This window comes from Monodelphis domestica, chromosome 5 (genome assembly GCF_027887165.1).
Source record: "Monodelphis domestica isolate mMonDom1 chromosome 5, mMonDom1.pri, whole genome shotgun sequence".
Lineage (NCBI taxonomy): Eukaryota > Metazoa > Chordata > Mammalia > Didelphimorphia > Didelphidae > Monodelphis > Monodelphis domestica.
In genome coordinates this window covers 207,077,130-207,094,709 of record NC_077231.1, presented here as the reverse complement: position 1 = coordinate 207,094,709, position 17,580 = coordinate 207,077,130, and the positions used below count along the sequence as shown (strand labels likewise).

The 17,580-nt window shown below is 40.8% G+C and overlaps 1 protein-coding gene across 4 annotated transcripts in view; it reads right to left on the bottom strand.

The window, feature by feature from the left end:
* LRGUK (leucine rich repeats and guanylate kinase domain containing) overlaps positions 1-5,057 on the bottom strand; it is a 143,410-nt gene extending 138,353 nt beyond the window's left edge. For 2 of the 4 annotated variants that reach the window (XM_056799712.1, XM_056799714.1), the window contains exon 1: positions 4,499-5,040. In XM_056799712.1, the coding sequence (XP_056655690.1) occupies positions 4,499-4,729 (231 nt within the window). In that variant the 5' untranslated portion in view covers positions 4,730-5,040. Of the gene's footprint in view, positions 1-4,498 lie in introns of all 4 variants that reach the window. The other 2 variants (XM_056799715.1, XM_056799711.1) reach the window with 2 other exon arrangements.
* Positions 5,058-17,580: the final 12,523 nt, after the last annotated feature.

Sequence of the window (17,580 nt, the reverse complement as noted above, 5' to 3'; positions counted from 1 at the left end):
ACCAAAACCACTACCCACTTCTAGGTTATTTACTTTAGCCTAGAAAAATCTTGATCTTTTCCATTTAACCTAGTAATCTCCTGCATAACAATTATATGCTTCATTCCATGCTACTGTGAATTTTAGATTTACTCCACCCTTTAGAACTCTTGCAACCAGGAATGTATATACCCCCACTTAAGGATTAAGTGTGGGGGAGGAAAGACTATGACCGGAGTGAGCTAGCAAGTGACAAATCAAAACACAACTGACTGACCCCCCGGGCTGTCCAAAGTCAAGTTTAAGCCACCATTGGTACATGTGAGACACAGTAATTGATGTAAAGAACTGCCTTTATATTTTGCATCACTTCCTGTGAGAGGGACTTTTTTTGCAGTCTTCAGCAGTGGTAGTTGACTTAGAGGAGCTCTGGAGCATGGGACCTCAGACTGCTTCCCTGAGATATCCACGTGGTGAGTGTCAAGGCTGACTCCCCGTTTCCTTGGCCCATTATGAAGGCACTAGCCTCCAAGGAGGCCCCTCATTTTCGAGGAGGCCTGGTGGCTGGAAGTTGAGCTAGATCTAATCTTATGGGAAGGCCCCTTGGCTGAGGCCTCTGAACTCCCCTTGGCTCAGACCAAACTGGAGCAGATCTTCCCCTTTCTCTCTCTCTCCCTCATTCTTAATTTCTTCCTTCTATTGTAAATAAGCCACCATAAAATTCCATTCTGTCTTGAGTATTTCATTGGGATTTAGAATTTAAATCCCTGTCTACCACTAAAATTATATTCAGTCTCATCCCTAAAATTTACCTAAGGATAACACTTCTGTAAGATTTTTCTTTTCCACAAACAAAGCCTTCCAACAATTTTATATTAGGACCAAGATTTTCATACTTTTATTTTTCCCTACCTTTATCACTTAACCTATGGTATCCATAATCTATATGTTTTTAAGTCACTTAGTATGAGGAAGAAAGGATATAGGAAAGAGAAATGGTAGCAATAAATTAACCCAACACTATCACATTCAATTCAATTTGGCAAAACTTTATTAAGTTTCTACTGAATGCAGAGTACTGTAAAGTGCTGTTTAGTGATATGGGCTAAGTGCCATGATTAATAGATTGGAAGATTTTCTGTACAAACAAAACCAATGTAACTAAAATTAGAAGGGAGGCAACAAATTGGGAAACAATCTTCAGAACAAAAACTTCTGCTAAAGGTCTAATTATTCAAATTTATAAAGAGTTAAACCAGTTGTACAAAAAATCAAGCCATTCTCCAATTGAAAAATGGGCAAGGGACATGAATAGGCAGTTTTCAGTTAAAGAAATCAAAACTATTAATAAGCACATGAAAAAGTGTTCTAAATCTCTTATAATCATAGAGATGCAAATCAAAACAACTCTGAGATATCACCTCACACCTAGCAGATTGGCTAACATGACAGCAAAGGAAAGTAATGAATGCTGGAGGGGATGTGGCAAAGTAGGGACACTAATTCATTGCTGGTGGAGTTGTGAATTGATCCAACCATTCTGGAGGGCAATTTGGAACTATGCCCAAAGGGTGCTAAAAGACTGTCTGCCCTTTGATCCAGCCATAGCACTGCTGGGTTTGTACCCCAAAGAGATAATAAGGAAAAAGACATACAAAATATTTATAGCCATGTTTTTGTGGTTGCAAAAAATTGGAAACTGAGGGGGATGCCCTTGAATTGGGGAATCCCCGAAAAAATTGTGCTGTATGTTGGTGATGGAATAATATTGTGGAAAAAGGAATAATGAACTGGAGGATTTTCATGGGGACTGGAACAACCTCCAGGAAGTGATGCAGAGTGAAAGGAGCAGAACCAGGAGAACATTGTACACAGAGACTGATACACTGTGGTTCAATCGAACATAATGGACTTCTTCATTAATGGCTTTACAATGTCCTTAAACAATCTGCAGGGATCTATGAGGAAAAAAAAAACTATCCTCAAGCAAAGGACAAACTGTGGGAGTAAAAACACGGAGGAAAAGCAACTGTTTGACTACAGGGGTTGAGGGGATATGATTGAGGAAAGATGCTAAATGAGCACCCTAATGCAAATACCAACAAGGAAATGGGTTCTGAGCAAGGACACATGTGATTCCCAGTGGAATTTCGGGTTGGCTAGGGGATGGGTGGTGGGAGAAGGGGGGGGGGGGGAAGGAAAAGAAAATGATCTATGTTTCCAATGAATATTGTATGAAAATGACCAAATAAAATAATGTTTAAAAAAATAGATTGGAAGATGCATACTCTTAAATCCCTAAATACTTCAAATACTTTTTAGATCCTCAGGAATGGAACTATTAGGTAATTGTCACTGTCATCGTCCCTGATGGGGGGGGGGGTTCCTTTATTTATTTATTTTTAATGGGGCAGCTGGGTGATTTAGTGGATTGAGAGGCAGGCCTAGAGAAGGGAGATCCTCAATTCAAATCTAGTCTCAGACATTTCCAAGCTGTGTGACCTTGGGCAAGTCACTTACCCACACTACACTGCCATCCCCCCCACACCTCCATTGCCAAACCCTTTTCACACTTATGTCTAGAAACCAAAACACAGTATTGATTCCAAGACAGAAGGTAAGTGTTTTTGAAAAGTTTATTCAGAAATGTAAAGGAATTGTTTATTCAGCTTTGAAATAAAGTTAAAATAAGTTTTAAAATTACCAAATATATGTTTGTAACTTGATCAGGATTTATTTCAGAACAAGAATAGCAAAGAAATTTCTACACAGGAACTAAATAATTCATGAGTATATATCAAGTGAAAGTCAAACTCCTTATACTGTTTGTTAATAGCATGCAGAAGACAGATTAACAGTGGTTCTAATGAACTCCATAGAGGAAAAAGCAAATGTTAATTAGAAGAAGAATAAAGTAAACTGTTGATTCATTTGTGAATTCCTTTGGGGTGGACCCTGATGGAAACCACACAAACATCTTAAACCTGCAAAACAATGTGGCAGTTTTGCAGATATCACATTTAAGAACAGTAATAGGAACCACAAACAAAAAGAGACTAAAAAACCCTACCAATCTACAATATTGACTTCAAATGCACAGTGGCTGATGGAAAGGGATGAGGAAAGAAAAAAATTGGGGGAGTTGTCCTTGAACGAACTCAAAAGAGAACTGTGCAAATGAGCTGAAAAATAGTAAAGGGTAGGGGACTAAAGTTTAGGGTATGGGAGTAAAATGGGGTGATGACAAAAGGGGATAATGAAAGCCAAAAAGTTTAGTAGTAAGAATAGAGAAAGAAATGAAAAAGCAAAATGTGAAAGAAAAAAGTAATGCAACAGAAGGAAACAAGTTTTCATGAGAGTAGGGGCAGGATTAAGGGAATAAGACTTGGGGACTTGTGATACAGAAAGGATAATGCATAATGCTGTTAAAAATGAAGGGGAACAGAGAGGAAAATCAGAGAGAAGGGAATGAAGTAAATGAGAGATCACTGGGTCTTCTGGAGTAGGCTGGAGAACTACTGGTTGGAAATGTTAAGGTATGACTTCTATGATTCTGTGAAATTTTTGTTTTAGAGAGGGAAGGAAGAAGACAATTTTGAAAGGGATTAAAAATTAAGAAGAAAAATAGAGAAGCATGGGGAATGGGTGATTATGGTTAAAATAGAGAGACTTTGAAAGAATACAAAAAGTAGGATCAGTCTTATAGTAGGCTGATGGTGGGATTCCCTTAAGGACCTGAACTTTATCCACTGAATACTTTATTCACTGAACTAGCAAGATACATGAAAATTCTTTTGCTGGGGGTTAAAACTTAAGAGTGACTCCTTAAACATTACCAGTCATTTACACTCTAGCATAAATGGCCTTATCCCCACTTTCCCAGAGAGCAGAGTTTTTGTTTGCTTGTTTGTTTTAACATATAACAGAAGAAGAGAAAGAACCCTCAAACCACTATGGGTTCCAATAGCATTCAAAGAAAGTAAGGGGTAAGGAAACCAGGGATATCAAAGACAAACAATAAACATTCATGTTTGGGATCTGGTTGGTCTTGGGGGAAACAATAAGGCAAAAAAGGCAGGGAAAAAGCACAAGGTATGAATAGTGGTGATGAAGAAAGAGAATCTAGAAACAGAGCTCCTTGGTGTTTGTTGACTGGGAAGAACCACTGAAATGCCCACTAAGCCAGAAGAGACGGCCTACTGTCCAGGATTCTTAGTGGGGCTGCACTGTGGGAAGAGGAGATGGAGGTAAAGATGGAGGTACCAGAGGGGCACATCTGGCCATGGTGGGTGGGGTAGTTGGAGAGAACCAGAGGGATGCATCTGGCCACAGAGACCCGAGGGGAGACCAGAGGAGAGCATGTGGCCACAGAGAGGGGTGGGGCTCGGGGGACAGGACACCAGAGCAGCACATCTGTCCACAGAGAGGGCATGAAGAGGGGGAAGCAAAAAGGCTCATGTGGCTAGGCTCTTGCCTCGGGGCCGCGGGGTCAGGTGGGCTTCGGGGGAAGAATACTCACTTCAACAACTACCATCTCCTCCTCAGACTCAGAAGATTCCTCCTCCGCCTCCGCGTTATCCTCTTCGTCTTCTTCCTCGTAGCTGTAGCCTAAACGCAGTGAAGGATCATTGTGGAAGAGCTGCTGTAGGAAGAAGGAGACGCTGGAGTAGCCGCTTGGCAGCTTTTGCCCCACTGGGAAATTGTTAGTCACTGTGGAAGAGCGATTATTTCTCAGATCAACGGACGACATGATTCCGGCTGGCGAGAAAAGCTCCCCAAGGGAGCCCCAGAGATGGAGAAACGTGTCACCGGGTGGCAGTCCCGGAGGCGGCCATCTTGTTTAGTATCGGTTGCCTTGGAGATCGCGAGGACCCGCAAGGGAGTGTGGATGTTGTAGTTTCCGTCTCCCTGCTCAGTCTTCCCCTGTCCTTCCTTCCTTTCCTCCTCTTTCCCCGTCTTTCCATTACTCCTTTTGCTTCTTTTTCTTTCTCATTAGATCTTTGCTCTGTCTTCCTATATCTTTGTCACTTTGTGCTGATGTTTGTGTCGCAGTTTTTTCATCTTTCGTTAGTTTCTATCCCTGTCTTCTACCATCCCCTCCAACCCTTCTCCCCCACCCCCCACCTCCCTCTCTCTCTTCCTCCTTCCTTTCCTCCCTCCTTCCCTCCCTCCCCCCTCCCCTTCTCCTCCCCCTCTCCTTCCTTCTCCCTCCTTCTCTCTGTCTGTCTGTCTGTCTGTCTGTCTGTCTCTGTCTCTCTCCCCCCCATCCCTTTCCCTCTTCCCCCCCTTCTCTCTTTCTCTCTCTATCCCTCCCTCCCCCCCCCCCCCACTCCCTATTCCCCTCTCAACTCCTTTAGTTTGTCTATTTCTAAAAAAAATCTAGCATGATATGGTGAAAATAAGATGGCACAGTGAGTAGAGAGAGCACTAGGCTTGGAGCCAGGAGAATCTGGATTCAATTCTAGTCACATATTGTCTAGCCCCGTGACCTTGGGCAAGTCACTTAATCCCATTTACCTAGTTCTTGCCTTTCTGTCTTAGAGTTGATACTTGGGCAGAAAGTAAGGTTTGGAGAGGCAGTAATGTTTGGGGAGGAGAGGAGAAAAGAACACTGATTTTAGAGTCAAAAGTTTCGAATCAAGTATGTAAACCTGGCTCCCATTCTTACTACAGGTGAGATTCTGGGCAAATCTCTTAATCTTTCAGAACCCGAGTTTCCTGGTCTTTAAAATGGTAATAATCAGACTACCAACCTCATAGAGTTGTTTTTGTTTGTTTGTTTGTTTGTTTAGGAGAAGCACTTTGTAAACCTTAAAATGATATAAAATGTATTTTACTATAGTCTCCATCATTCTGTCCTTTTTCTATCTGTTTTTATCTTTTCTCTTTTTCTTTCCCTTCTGCTTCCCCACTCACTTTTCTTCCCCTTTTATAATCTTCCCCTCTTTTCAATTTTTTTGCTTATCTCAAAGATTTCAAAGTACTCTTCCCAACCCTCAACTTACTTAAAGGTCCATGCCAGTATTGGCAATTCATTGGCTTAGTGGATAGAGTACAGGATCTGGAGTCAGGAAGACGACAAACAAAAGCACAGGTGAGAAGAGGAATGAGATTTTTACCTGATCTTACTTTCCAACTCCTGTTGTGAATGTCCTTTGACGGAAGGCTACTAGGGGCCAATGGAGTGATTTCCATCTGTGCCAGCACAAGGCAACTTCCATTTCCTCCTGCCAGCCTGATCTCTCAGTTTAGATGTGGAGAACCTCTAGTGCAAAGAACATATTGAGCCTTCCATCTAACCATTTGCCTTTCCTATCATGCTCCACTTGTCACCAGTCATATCTGGGAAAAGGAGTCATGTCTTCCACTCAATAACGAATGTTCTCTCACCTGGTCATACCCTACACTTCCCAGTGTTTCTAAACCCCCAATGGTGGTTGTCCTTTGAACTTGAAGAGTACGCTTGTGGTGTCATTTGACTCTTTCTTAAATTGGACTTAAGTGAGGCAGAGATGCCCAAAGTCTCACTCTCTCTTCCAGTTATCCAAGTCCACTAGCAAGACAAAAGTCAAGATAATTGGTGATGGCTCAGAATATAGTGGATGAACTTGGCTTCTTCAATGTCTAACCAAGCTCGAAGCACTCCACAGTGCCCACTTCTGCTGCCTTTATGGCCATTTAAACAAATTGTTCTCATTTAGCCAGGGGAAGTCTTCATATGCTTGGGGGTAGAACACCCCCCCCCCCCCCAATGCTCCTACTGGATTGAGGCCTGAGAGTTACTCTCAATTTGGTTTAGCCCCACTGTGGATAAGGTTTACCAGAGTTTGGCCATGCTATGCTATTCTCATGCTGTTCACACTATGGCTTCTTTCAGGATGAGATAGCCCTGAAAAGGGCTCAGCAAATTTTTACACCAGAGGTGCTAGTATTGACTGAACATCCTGTACACTTTTTTTGGTACTCCTCAAGGTAGCTCAACAAGTCTCTTACACTGGAGATATAAAAAAAAAAAAAAAAAACTTTAAAATGGGCTTTTTCTCCCTTTAACAGGCAGGTCTCTCCGATTATAAGGGAATTGAGTCTGAGTGGAAACCAACAATAATATGTTCCAGAAGTGTTAAAAAGCACAAATAAACCCAGAAGGATTCAGGATAGGTTAGTAAAAACCTCTGTAGGTTACCATTCAGATGGCTTTCCCTATCTTCTATCACCTTTTTCCTCATTCCTATCCCCTTCAACCCTCTCCTCAAAATTCCAACCAACTCTCCTCAGCACTTCCACTGTGCCCTCTAGAATGCCTGTTCCATAGGCATAGCAGACAGAGCACTGGTCCTGGAGACAGGATAGCCCGAGTTCAAATCCAGCCTCAGACAGTTACTAGCTATGTGGGAGAGGCATTTAACATATATTTGTTTCAGTTCCCTCATTGTAGAATGGGGAAAATAATAGGACCTACCTAAAATGCTTGGCATAGTGTCTAGCACCTAGTAAATGCTATATAAATGTTAGTGATTGCTGTTGTTATAAATATTTTCCTCTTCCACTTCTGATTACTAGATATTACTCAAACTTGGCTCCCTCCTGATAATATAGTTCAGATCTCTCAATAGCTCTTCTCTTGAGTCTCTAGCCCCCTTAGCTTGAGGCAGATTATTCTGGTCAATCTCCAGTCTTGGCCACTCTCATCATCTGCCCCTTTCATTCTTACACATGTACTACTGAACAAAAATAGAGAAAACCATATGCTATTTCTGATTGGATCTTCAAAAACTATGTTGTACAACTCCACTGGACCCTTACTGCCCTTAGGCAATCTTAATCTAAGTCCCTTATTAACCACCCTACTTTCCACAGCAACTCTTCCAAACCCTTTTGATCTTCCTTCAAACTTTCTATAGTTCCATGGCTTCCATGACCTGTCTTTTCTGCTGAGAACCGTAACTCACATTTTATAGGGGAAAAAAAATCGAGCCCATTTATCCTGAGCTCTTTCTTCCTTCTTCCTCATCTCCTATCACTCATATGCCTTTTTTCACTATCTCCTTACAAAGGTTAACACCTCTATCTGCATGAGTGATCCCATTCTTTCCCATATCTTCCAATAGATTGATATTTTATGTATCCCACTCCATTGCTTATTTTTAATTTCTCCCTCTCTACTGTCTCCTTCCCCACTGACTACAAACATGCTCATATCTACCTTATCCTCAAAAAATACTTATGTGATCCTTCTGTCCTTTGTGGCTAAACTCTTTGAAAAGGCCATCTACATAAGGTACCTTCACTTTACCTACTCTCACTCTTTTCTTAATGCCATATAATCCTGTTTTCTGAACTCATCATTCCACTGAAACTCCTCTTTTCAAAGTTACCAATAAACCCTTAATTGCCAAATCTTATTCTCATGCTTCTTCTCAGTCCTCATTCTTCTTGACCACTCTACAGCCTTTGACAGTATTGATCAATCTCTTCTCCTTGGTACTTTCTTTTCTCTAAGTTCTAGGATGCCATCCTCTACTGTTCTCCTCCTACCAATTAGACTGCTCCTTCTCAATCTCCTTTGCAGAATCCTCATTCAGATCATGTCCTCTAGCCCAAGGAGTCCCACAGGGTTCTGCCTTTGGCTTTCTTTTCCTCCTCTATACTAACTACTTCACTTGGTGATCTCATCAACTCCCATGTATTTAAAGACCATTTTTATGCTGGTGATCCTCAAATCCACTTATCTTGGCTCAACCTCTCTACTGAACTCTGATCGCATATGCCCAAATGACTTTTGAACATCTTGAATTGGATGTCCAATAGGCATTCTAAACTCAACACGTTCAAAATTGAGCCTATCTTTTCATCTAAGAGCCCTCTCCCTCCGAACTTCCCTATTTCTAGAAAGGGCAACATCATCCTCCCAGTCCCTCAGGCTTGCAACCTAAGAGTTGCACTAGATCCCTGACTTTCAATCACCCCACCCTGCACCCCATATCTAATCTATTGCTAAGGACTGTCAATTTCGCATTTTCAACATCTTCTAAATATGAGCCTCTCTTTTCTGACAGTGCCACAACTGTGGACCAGGTCTTTATCATCTCATGCCTAGAATACATACCAAAAAAGCTTCCTTCCTCAAGTCTCTCCCTATTCCAATCCATGCTCCATTTAGCCACCAAAGTGATTTTCCTAAAGTGCAATTTTGATCATGTTACTCTGCTACACAATAAACCCCAGTGGCTCCCTATCACCTCTAGGATCAAATACAAAATCCTTTGCTTAGTGTTCAAAGACACTCTACTTTCTAGTATTGTTATACCTTACTTTTTGTCCCAAACCCTTCAATCCAGTGACACTGACCTCTTAACTGTTTCACAAACAAGATACTCCATCTCTCAGCTCTGGGCATTTTTTTCTGGATGCCTGGAATGTCCTTTCTTCTCATCTGTGCCTATGGGCTTTCTTGGCTTCCTTAAAATCCCAACAAAAACAAATCCCATTTTCTATAGGAAGCTTTTCCCAATCCCTCTTAATACTAGTGTCTTCATTTTAAAAAAAAAATTGTCATCATTATTGTTCTGTCATTCAGTTGGATCTGACTCTTTGTGCTTCCATGGACCATATTGGATAATGGAGCGGTTTGCCATTTCCTTTTTTAGTATATTAAGGCAAACAGAGCTTAAGTGACTTATACAGAGTCATCTATCTAGTAAGTGTCTGTATCTGGATTTTAACTCAGGTCTTTGACTCCAGGGCCAGTGTTCTATTCACTGAGCTATCTAACTGCCTCCCTTTTAAAATTACTTCCTTTTATCCTCTATATACCTTGCTTGTGTACATTTGTCTGTTTGTTGTCCCCATCTTCTGACTTTCATTGTGAGGTCTCCAAGAGTAGGAACTGTCTCTTGCCTTTTTTTGTGTCACCAGCACTCAGCCTAGTACCTGGCATTCAGTAAGTGTTTAATAAATGTTTATTGACTGAGGGTGGACTATTTAACAATTAATATTCAGTTTTCCAGATTAATAAGCCAGAATTCTTAGGGGGAAAATTTTCTGTGATTAAACAAATATATCTATTTCACATACTCTAAATGATTGCATTGACCAAGTGTCTCAAATTAATAATTTCTTTAAAAATGTGCATCAAATTTGTTCTCTTTATAATTTTATGATAAAGTCTTCCTAGATTGTAAACAGCATCCCAGGCATGACTTGATGCTAGTTGGGTTTTATACAATCCAAACCCCATAGCCTTAAGTCCCTCAAAGGAAAGTCTTTACATAAAGCAGAATAAAAATATAATGACCATTATATATTACAATGGTCACAATGATATCTCCCAAGAGGGATCCTCTCCTCCTGGTGGAAGCTATTCTCAATCCTTGTTGCTTTATAGCTTCTTGTCTCTAGACTTCTGAAAAAGCACAGTTGCAAAGAAAGAATGATAGTGATTTCAACGACTGCCAAGGGAGGGGGAGAAATCCTTGTGGACATCATCCATTAACTATTATCTTTCTCTGTGCTTGAGGGAAATGTTATAACTTCAATAAAGCTTTCAGAATTACCTTCCTTCATTATCTTGCTAGTCATAAATGTAAAGGCCATAATGAAACTGTCTTTCTTTCTGCTACGCGCCTTCTTCCCTCTTACAATAGGCAATGCACTCTCAGATATATATGTGTGTGTATACGTGCATATATGTATATGATTTTTTGCCCTCTTCTCCCCTTTCCTCCCCAGATTATAATTCTAGCTGAGAGTATATGTGTAAGGGGGGCTGGTGATCAAACACTATGAAATGCAATCCCACTTCTCTTTTTTAAAGTTTCTGATTCAGTAACTTTATTGGCCTGTTAAGCAAGGCAAACATTGGCCAAGTAGATATGTAAGGATCTATATATCTTGGAAGAAGCTTAACACCATGTGGTGGTGCTTCCAGTTACCTCTCTCTCTCTCTCTCTCTCTCTCTCTCTCTCTCTCTCTCTCATTTTCTTCTGTCTTAATAACATCCCTAAGACAGAAAAATGGCAAGGGCTAAGTGACTTACCTAGGGACACATAGCTAGGAGATTTGAGGCCAGGTCCTCCCATCCCCAGGCCTGGCACTCTATCCACTCTGCTACATAGCTTCCCCTTATTGTTCTCTTAAAGAAGAGACTAAAAACTGATGTTTATCTGCATTTTCTATTGCTTCCAGGAACTTTACCGATAAATTGGAGCTATAAGTATCATTCATAGTAAGCATACCACCACCACTATCTCCTTCTCAACTTAACTTGATAGGGCTCTGGAGGGTAGGGGTGGATTGCATCACTAGATTGACCTGTAATTTCATCTGTTTACTGAAGCAGATGAGCACCTGCTCTGAAATGTATAGTCTCAGAAATTTGCCCAAGGATTTTCATTTCATCATTTTTCAGTTATGACCTACTCTTTGTGACCCCATCTGGGGTTTTCTTGGCAAAGATACTAGAGTAGTTTGCCACTTCCCTCTCCAGCTCATTTTGCAGATGAGGAAACCGAGGCTAACAGGGTGAAGTGACTTGCTCAGGGTCACATGGCTAGTAAGTGTCTGAGATCAAATTTACACGAAGGTGTTCCGGACTCCAGGTATAGCACTCTATCCTCTATGCCATCTAGCTGCCCTTGCCTAGGTATACTGAGACATTACATGATTTGCCCAAGGTCCCACAGCCAGTTTGCAACAGAAGGAGGACCAAGCAAGTTTTCCAGAATACATACCTAGCAATTATTTACCAAAGTGATGTCTCTTTCTCCCCACCACAGAGTCAGCAGATAAGTGATCTTTAGCCCTATTTGTAGGTGATACTTCGTCCACAGGGGAATAAATGTCCTAGTTAAAGTGAAATACGTAGTCAGGACTCAGGAGAGTTACTACAACCATCTTTGTATAGTTTCACATGATGCTCTACTTTAAAATTCTGGGGAAGTGGCTTTGTGTCCTCAAGGAGTTCATTTTCTAGACACTAACACAGATACAGCTTTGGAGAGAGAACTGAAAATCGTTTAAACTGTGATGGTGTCAGAGTCATAAAATCAGAGTCATAAAAGTTGCAGCAGGATACCCCTACTGTGATGCTGTCTGGAAACAGATGGTCAGAATTTGCAAAGAACTGGCCATATTTCTCCTGCATAAGAGGAAACTTAGAGGATTGAATTGCTATCTCTAAGGTGTTAAAGAATTATCATGTAGAAGAAGCAGCTGTGGCTCAATGGTTAGAGGACTGGACCTGGAGTCAGGAAGACCTGAGTTCAAATCCAACCTCATTTCTGAGAAGTGAGAGGAATATTATGGAGCTGAAGGGTTCTCCTACTCCTTCATTCTCCTAGTTCAGCAACAAAGGCAGGCAATGCCATGTCCACAGACATTTGACTATTTTTCTGAGTGTGTGGTAGTACCTCAGAGAAGGTAATCCCCTGAAGAAGCAATAAAGTATGATAGAAGCCTATTGGATTTGAAGTTAGAGGATTGGCTTTGAAGTTTGACCCCATTGCTTGAAGTTCAAATCTGGCCTCAAACACTTAATAGCTGTGTGACTGTGAGCAAGCCATTTAATCCAATTTGGCTACTTTTCTCATCTTCAAAATGAGCTGGGGAAGGGAATGACAAACCACTCCAACAATCAATACAGCAATCATTTGGGGAATGACTGAACAATCTGTGGCATATGACCGGAATGTAATATTCTTGTGCCATAAGACATGACAAAGAAGATGATCACAAAAAACCTGGAAAGACTTATATGAAGTGATGCAAAGTGAAGTGAATAGAACCAGGAAAATGTTGTACACCATGACAGCAATTATATATAATGATCAACTGCAAATGACAACTATGATAAACAAGGCAAGGATCCATGACAGCTCTAAGGAACTCGTGACGAAAAAGGATCTCCAGCACCATAGAAGGAACAGATGGAGTCCAAATGCAGATTGAAACATACCATTCTTTACTTATTTGCTCCATGAATTTTTCTCTGGTGTAAGCAATATGTGTCTTGTTTCACATGAACATGGAAATATGTATTATGTGTTAACATATGTACAACATATATCATATTGCCTGCCTTCTTAAGGGAGGGGGAATGGGTGGGAGGGAGGGAAAATTGTTTTTATATAGAATTGAAAAAATCAAAAATGATTAAACAAATAAAGAATACTAAATATTCAAAGAGGATCAATGACATCACAATTTTGGGTCAGGGTCCATCTGGTAGTAAAATAGAAAGAGATGTGACACATCATTGTTAAGTGTATACTTTATGCCCAAGATGGTAGTCAATGCTGTGAAGGATAAAAAGAATGTATTGGAGAGTACATACATTATTTTTATGTGAAGACTCTTTCATTCTGTTATCTTTGTCCCCATAGGACTTAGTAAAGTTTCTTGTACATGGTGGGTACTTAATAAATGCTGGTTTATCCATGGATTTACTTTTTGAAAAAGGGTGGGGGGGTCCTTGAGAAAAAAAAAAGAATACCGAATTTTCAGATTGCTTGTCCTTTCAGGGAGAGAGAGAATTGGAAACTCAAATTAAAAAAAATGAATGTCCCAGGGCAGAGTCAAATGGCAACTTGGGAGCAAAAAAAGCTGAAATCTCTCTGACTGTCTTTCCATACCAATCTTTAGAAAAGTACTTCAAAAAATAAAAACAAATCTAAACCCAACAACAAGATGTATGGGGCTCTCCTGCTGAATACAATTCGAAAGGTAGGCAGAGAGAGTAGATTTGAAAGACTGGAAAAAATGTCAAAGAATTGTTTTTACATGATACTGGAAAAATAAAATATTTTTTAAAATCCTGGTTATTTAGGGGGTAGATCAGGGAAGTACCATAATCAACTGAGTTTCCCAGCTTTGTCTCCTATAGACAAATTATCCTTCTCCTACAAAGAAATGTACTCACCAGAATCATGAGCATTTCAAGAAAGACCAGCTATAGCAGAGTAGCTAAAGCGTGGTGAAGTAGACAGAAAATTGGATATAGAGTCAGAGGATTTGGATTCAGATCTGAATTCTGTCCCTTGTTTCCTAGGGGCAAGTCACTTTGACTCCCTTTCCAATACTGTGTATTGGCTCCAAGGCAGAAGAGTGGTAAGGGCTAGGCAATGGGGGTCAAGTGACTTGCCCAGGGTCACACAGCTGGGAAGTGTCTGAGGCCACATTTGAACCTAGGATCTCCCATCTCTAGGCCTGGCTCTCAGTCCACTAAGCTACCCAGCTGCCCCCTGTGATGACTTTTAAGATCCCTTCTAACTTTAAAAATCTATAATCCTCAAAGTCTCAAAAATTATTTTCAGGGTATTTAACCATCCAATATGTTCATTCCCACCTCTAGATAACAGAAAAACATTATGAACATCAAATTCCAATCTGTCTGACATTCAAGGGCTATAAGAAAGCATTCAAGTCAACGGAACATAATGTGATCTTGACTGCACATCACAAAATCAGAATGTGTTTAAATTACAAAGACCTAATGGCAAAAATGCGCCACTACCATATTGATAGAAATTATGATACTCAATGACCCATGATGCATAAATCTATCCAGGGGAATATAGCAAGAGGATATAACCTCCCAGAAGTTGTAGACAAGCCCTGTTGGAGGAGTCACTTTTCCATAAGCTTGATGGGGAAATAGGAAACAGTGTTGATGGTGAGCAAATGATGCATCTCCTTTTGGATAATGACTGCATTATATCGAAGCCTCAAACTAGAAACAAACATTTCAGAGCTGTCACCACAAATGGGACTGGAGATACAAAGCACAACGGATTCATGCTGAGCATTGTCCAAAGGCCCATACGTCAGTGGCAAAGCAATTGAAAAAATGAAAAATGCTGGTCAACAACTAACTTTTTCATAGAATCACAGAATTTCAGAATTGAAGGGGACCTCAGTCCTATACATAAAAAGGGATCCCCACTCCAACATACTTGACAAGTGGCCTTCAGGCATATGCTGGGCCTCTTCTAGGTCCCTCTCTAAGTTTGGCTATGGAAAATCTTCGTGGTTTACTCTGAAGGCTCTAGTTTTTAGAACATACTTTTCCTTACCCAGTAATGCCTTGTATCCTTTGTTGCTTCTCTTCCCCAGCGATCCCTTCCCTCTGAGGTTTACAGGAGTCTTCTGGCCAAAAAGGCAAGAAGGGAAAGACTGGCTCCACCATTTAGGTCCTTCAACAGCATGTATTCTTTTGCAAATATGCAATATTTTGCATGAATATTGAAGACTTTAAAAAAAGTTTTGCATATCATAACACTTCATGGGGGGAAATTCTTGGAGGAAATGGGCCCAGGTGTGGCAGATATAGCATTTCCCAGAGATATTCAACACAATTGTGAACACCGTTGCTACTCTTCTTGTTTCTCTTGTCACTGATGCTCAGAGGGCTGACGAGCAAAAGTGTGGCAGTAATAGTGATTCTTTACTGTAATAGATATTCTGACATGAGAATCAGAGATTTGTGTTGAATCTTGCCTCAGCTGTGTGGCCCTGGGCAAAGCACTCCTTGAGTCTTAGTTTCTTCATCTATATAATGGGAATAATAATAGGGATGTTTGGGAGGATCAGTGATATAGTTAGTGTAGGTAAAGTGCTTTATAACCCTCAAAGGGCTTATCAGAAAAAATTTCAGTTATGATTTACAACAATAGTCACAATAACAATCACAAATAAAAATAAACAAGCTATGTTTTGGGACAGCCAGGTGGCACACTAGATACTGTGCAGAACAGAGAGAGAATCATCTTTCTCAGTTGAAACTTGACCTCAGATACTTACAAGCTGTGTGACCCAAGGAAGTCACTTAACCCTGTTGGCCTCAGTTTCCTAATCTAGAAAATGAGCTGGAGAAGGAAATGGCAAACCACTCCAGTGTCCTTACCAAGAAAACTCCAAATGGGGTCCCGAGGAGTCGGACACAACTGAACAACAAATATTTTGTTTTACCAAAGATAGCCGGAGATTGGAACCGAGTCCCAGGGAGAGTGACTGAAGTTATTCTTCTTATTTTTTTTGCTTCAGGATAGAGCTATGTGATCCAATATTACTTTTTTGTTGACTAAAGTACTTTCCTTCCATCATTGCCAATTCTCCTAGAAGTGGATTCAGTATAGGATGGAGTCCTGGTCATAGGAAGAGAGGAAATAAATAAACATTTACTAAGCACCTACTATATGCCAGGCACTATGCTAAATGCTTAACAAATATCTAATTTGATACCCACAAAACCCTTATAAGGTATGTCATTTTTATTCCCATTTTTAAGTTGAGGAAAGAGACAGACAGAGATTAAGTAATTTGCCTAGCATCTAGTAAGTCTGAGGCCAGTTTGTTTTTTTTTAAACCCCTACCTTCTGTCTTGGAACCAATTGGTTCCAAGGCAAAAGTGGTAAGGGCTAGGCAAAGGGGGGGGGGTGAGTGACTTGCCCAGAGTCACACAGCTGGGAAGTGTCTGAGGTCAAATTTGAACCCAGGACCTCCTATCTCCAGGCCTGCCTCTCAATCCACTGAGCTACCCAGCTGCCCCCCCACCCCCAACCCCACTCCCCACAGGCCAGTTTTGAATCCAGGTCCTCCTGACTTCAGGCCTGGTGCTTGCTACTAATTCTTATAATAATAATGATAGTTTACATTAATAAGGCTCTTGGCTTATTTAATGTTGAATTGTTATAATAATTCTGTGTAGTAGAGGGTACAACTGTCCTCGCACCTATTTTATAGATGAAGAAACTGAGGCTGAGACAGATAAATGAACTTGCCTAAATGACCCAAATGGACAGACTTTGATAGAGCTAGTATGCAAACCCAGATCTTCTTGATTCCAAATCCATGGATTGTCTCTGGCCATTTTCATGCTGTATTATATTTAGACTTCTTCAGTTAGCTTTCCTTAATGGTATCTGGATCCTGTGCATCCTTATAGAGATGGTCTTTGTCTTGCACATAATAGGTCCTCACAAAAAGAATTGTTTATTGAGAAAAGTCAGTCGATAAGCACTCATTGTTCAGTAATTTTTTAGCCATGTCTGACTCTTCAGAGCCCCATCTGAGATTTTCTTGGCTAAGATACTGGAATGGTCGGCCATTTCCTTCTACAGCTCATTTTGCAGATGAGGAAACTGAAGCTAACAGAGTTAAGTGACTTGTCCAGAGTCACACAGCTAGTAAGAACTGATTTGAAATCAGGAAAATGAATCTTTAGGCTTGGCACCTTATCCACTATGCCATCTCAATGACCCAAATGGAGTAAAGGGTATTTCCTATTTCCTAACTTCAAAACAAGAACCAGAACCAGAGGAAACAGGGGGTAGGGCACATCTCTCCTGCCAAAGAGGTTCTTGTTGCTGGGATATATCACTTCAGCCCACTCTGGCTCCAGAACTTTGGCCATTCATGCTCATCTGTTAGCCAACAACATTAAGAGAAAGGGTCCAAGACTAGATTTGAACTCTGAAGACATTCATTTCTGACCATTTCCGGTCTCACATTCTACCACCAAACTGCCCTCTGTATCTACTGAGCACTTACGATGTGACAGGCACAATGCTAAGCCAGGGGCACCCAAAGAAAGGCAAAACAGACCCT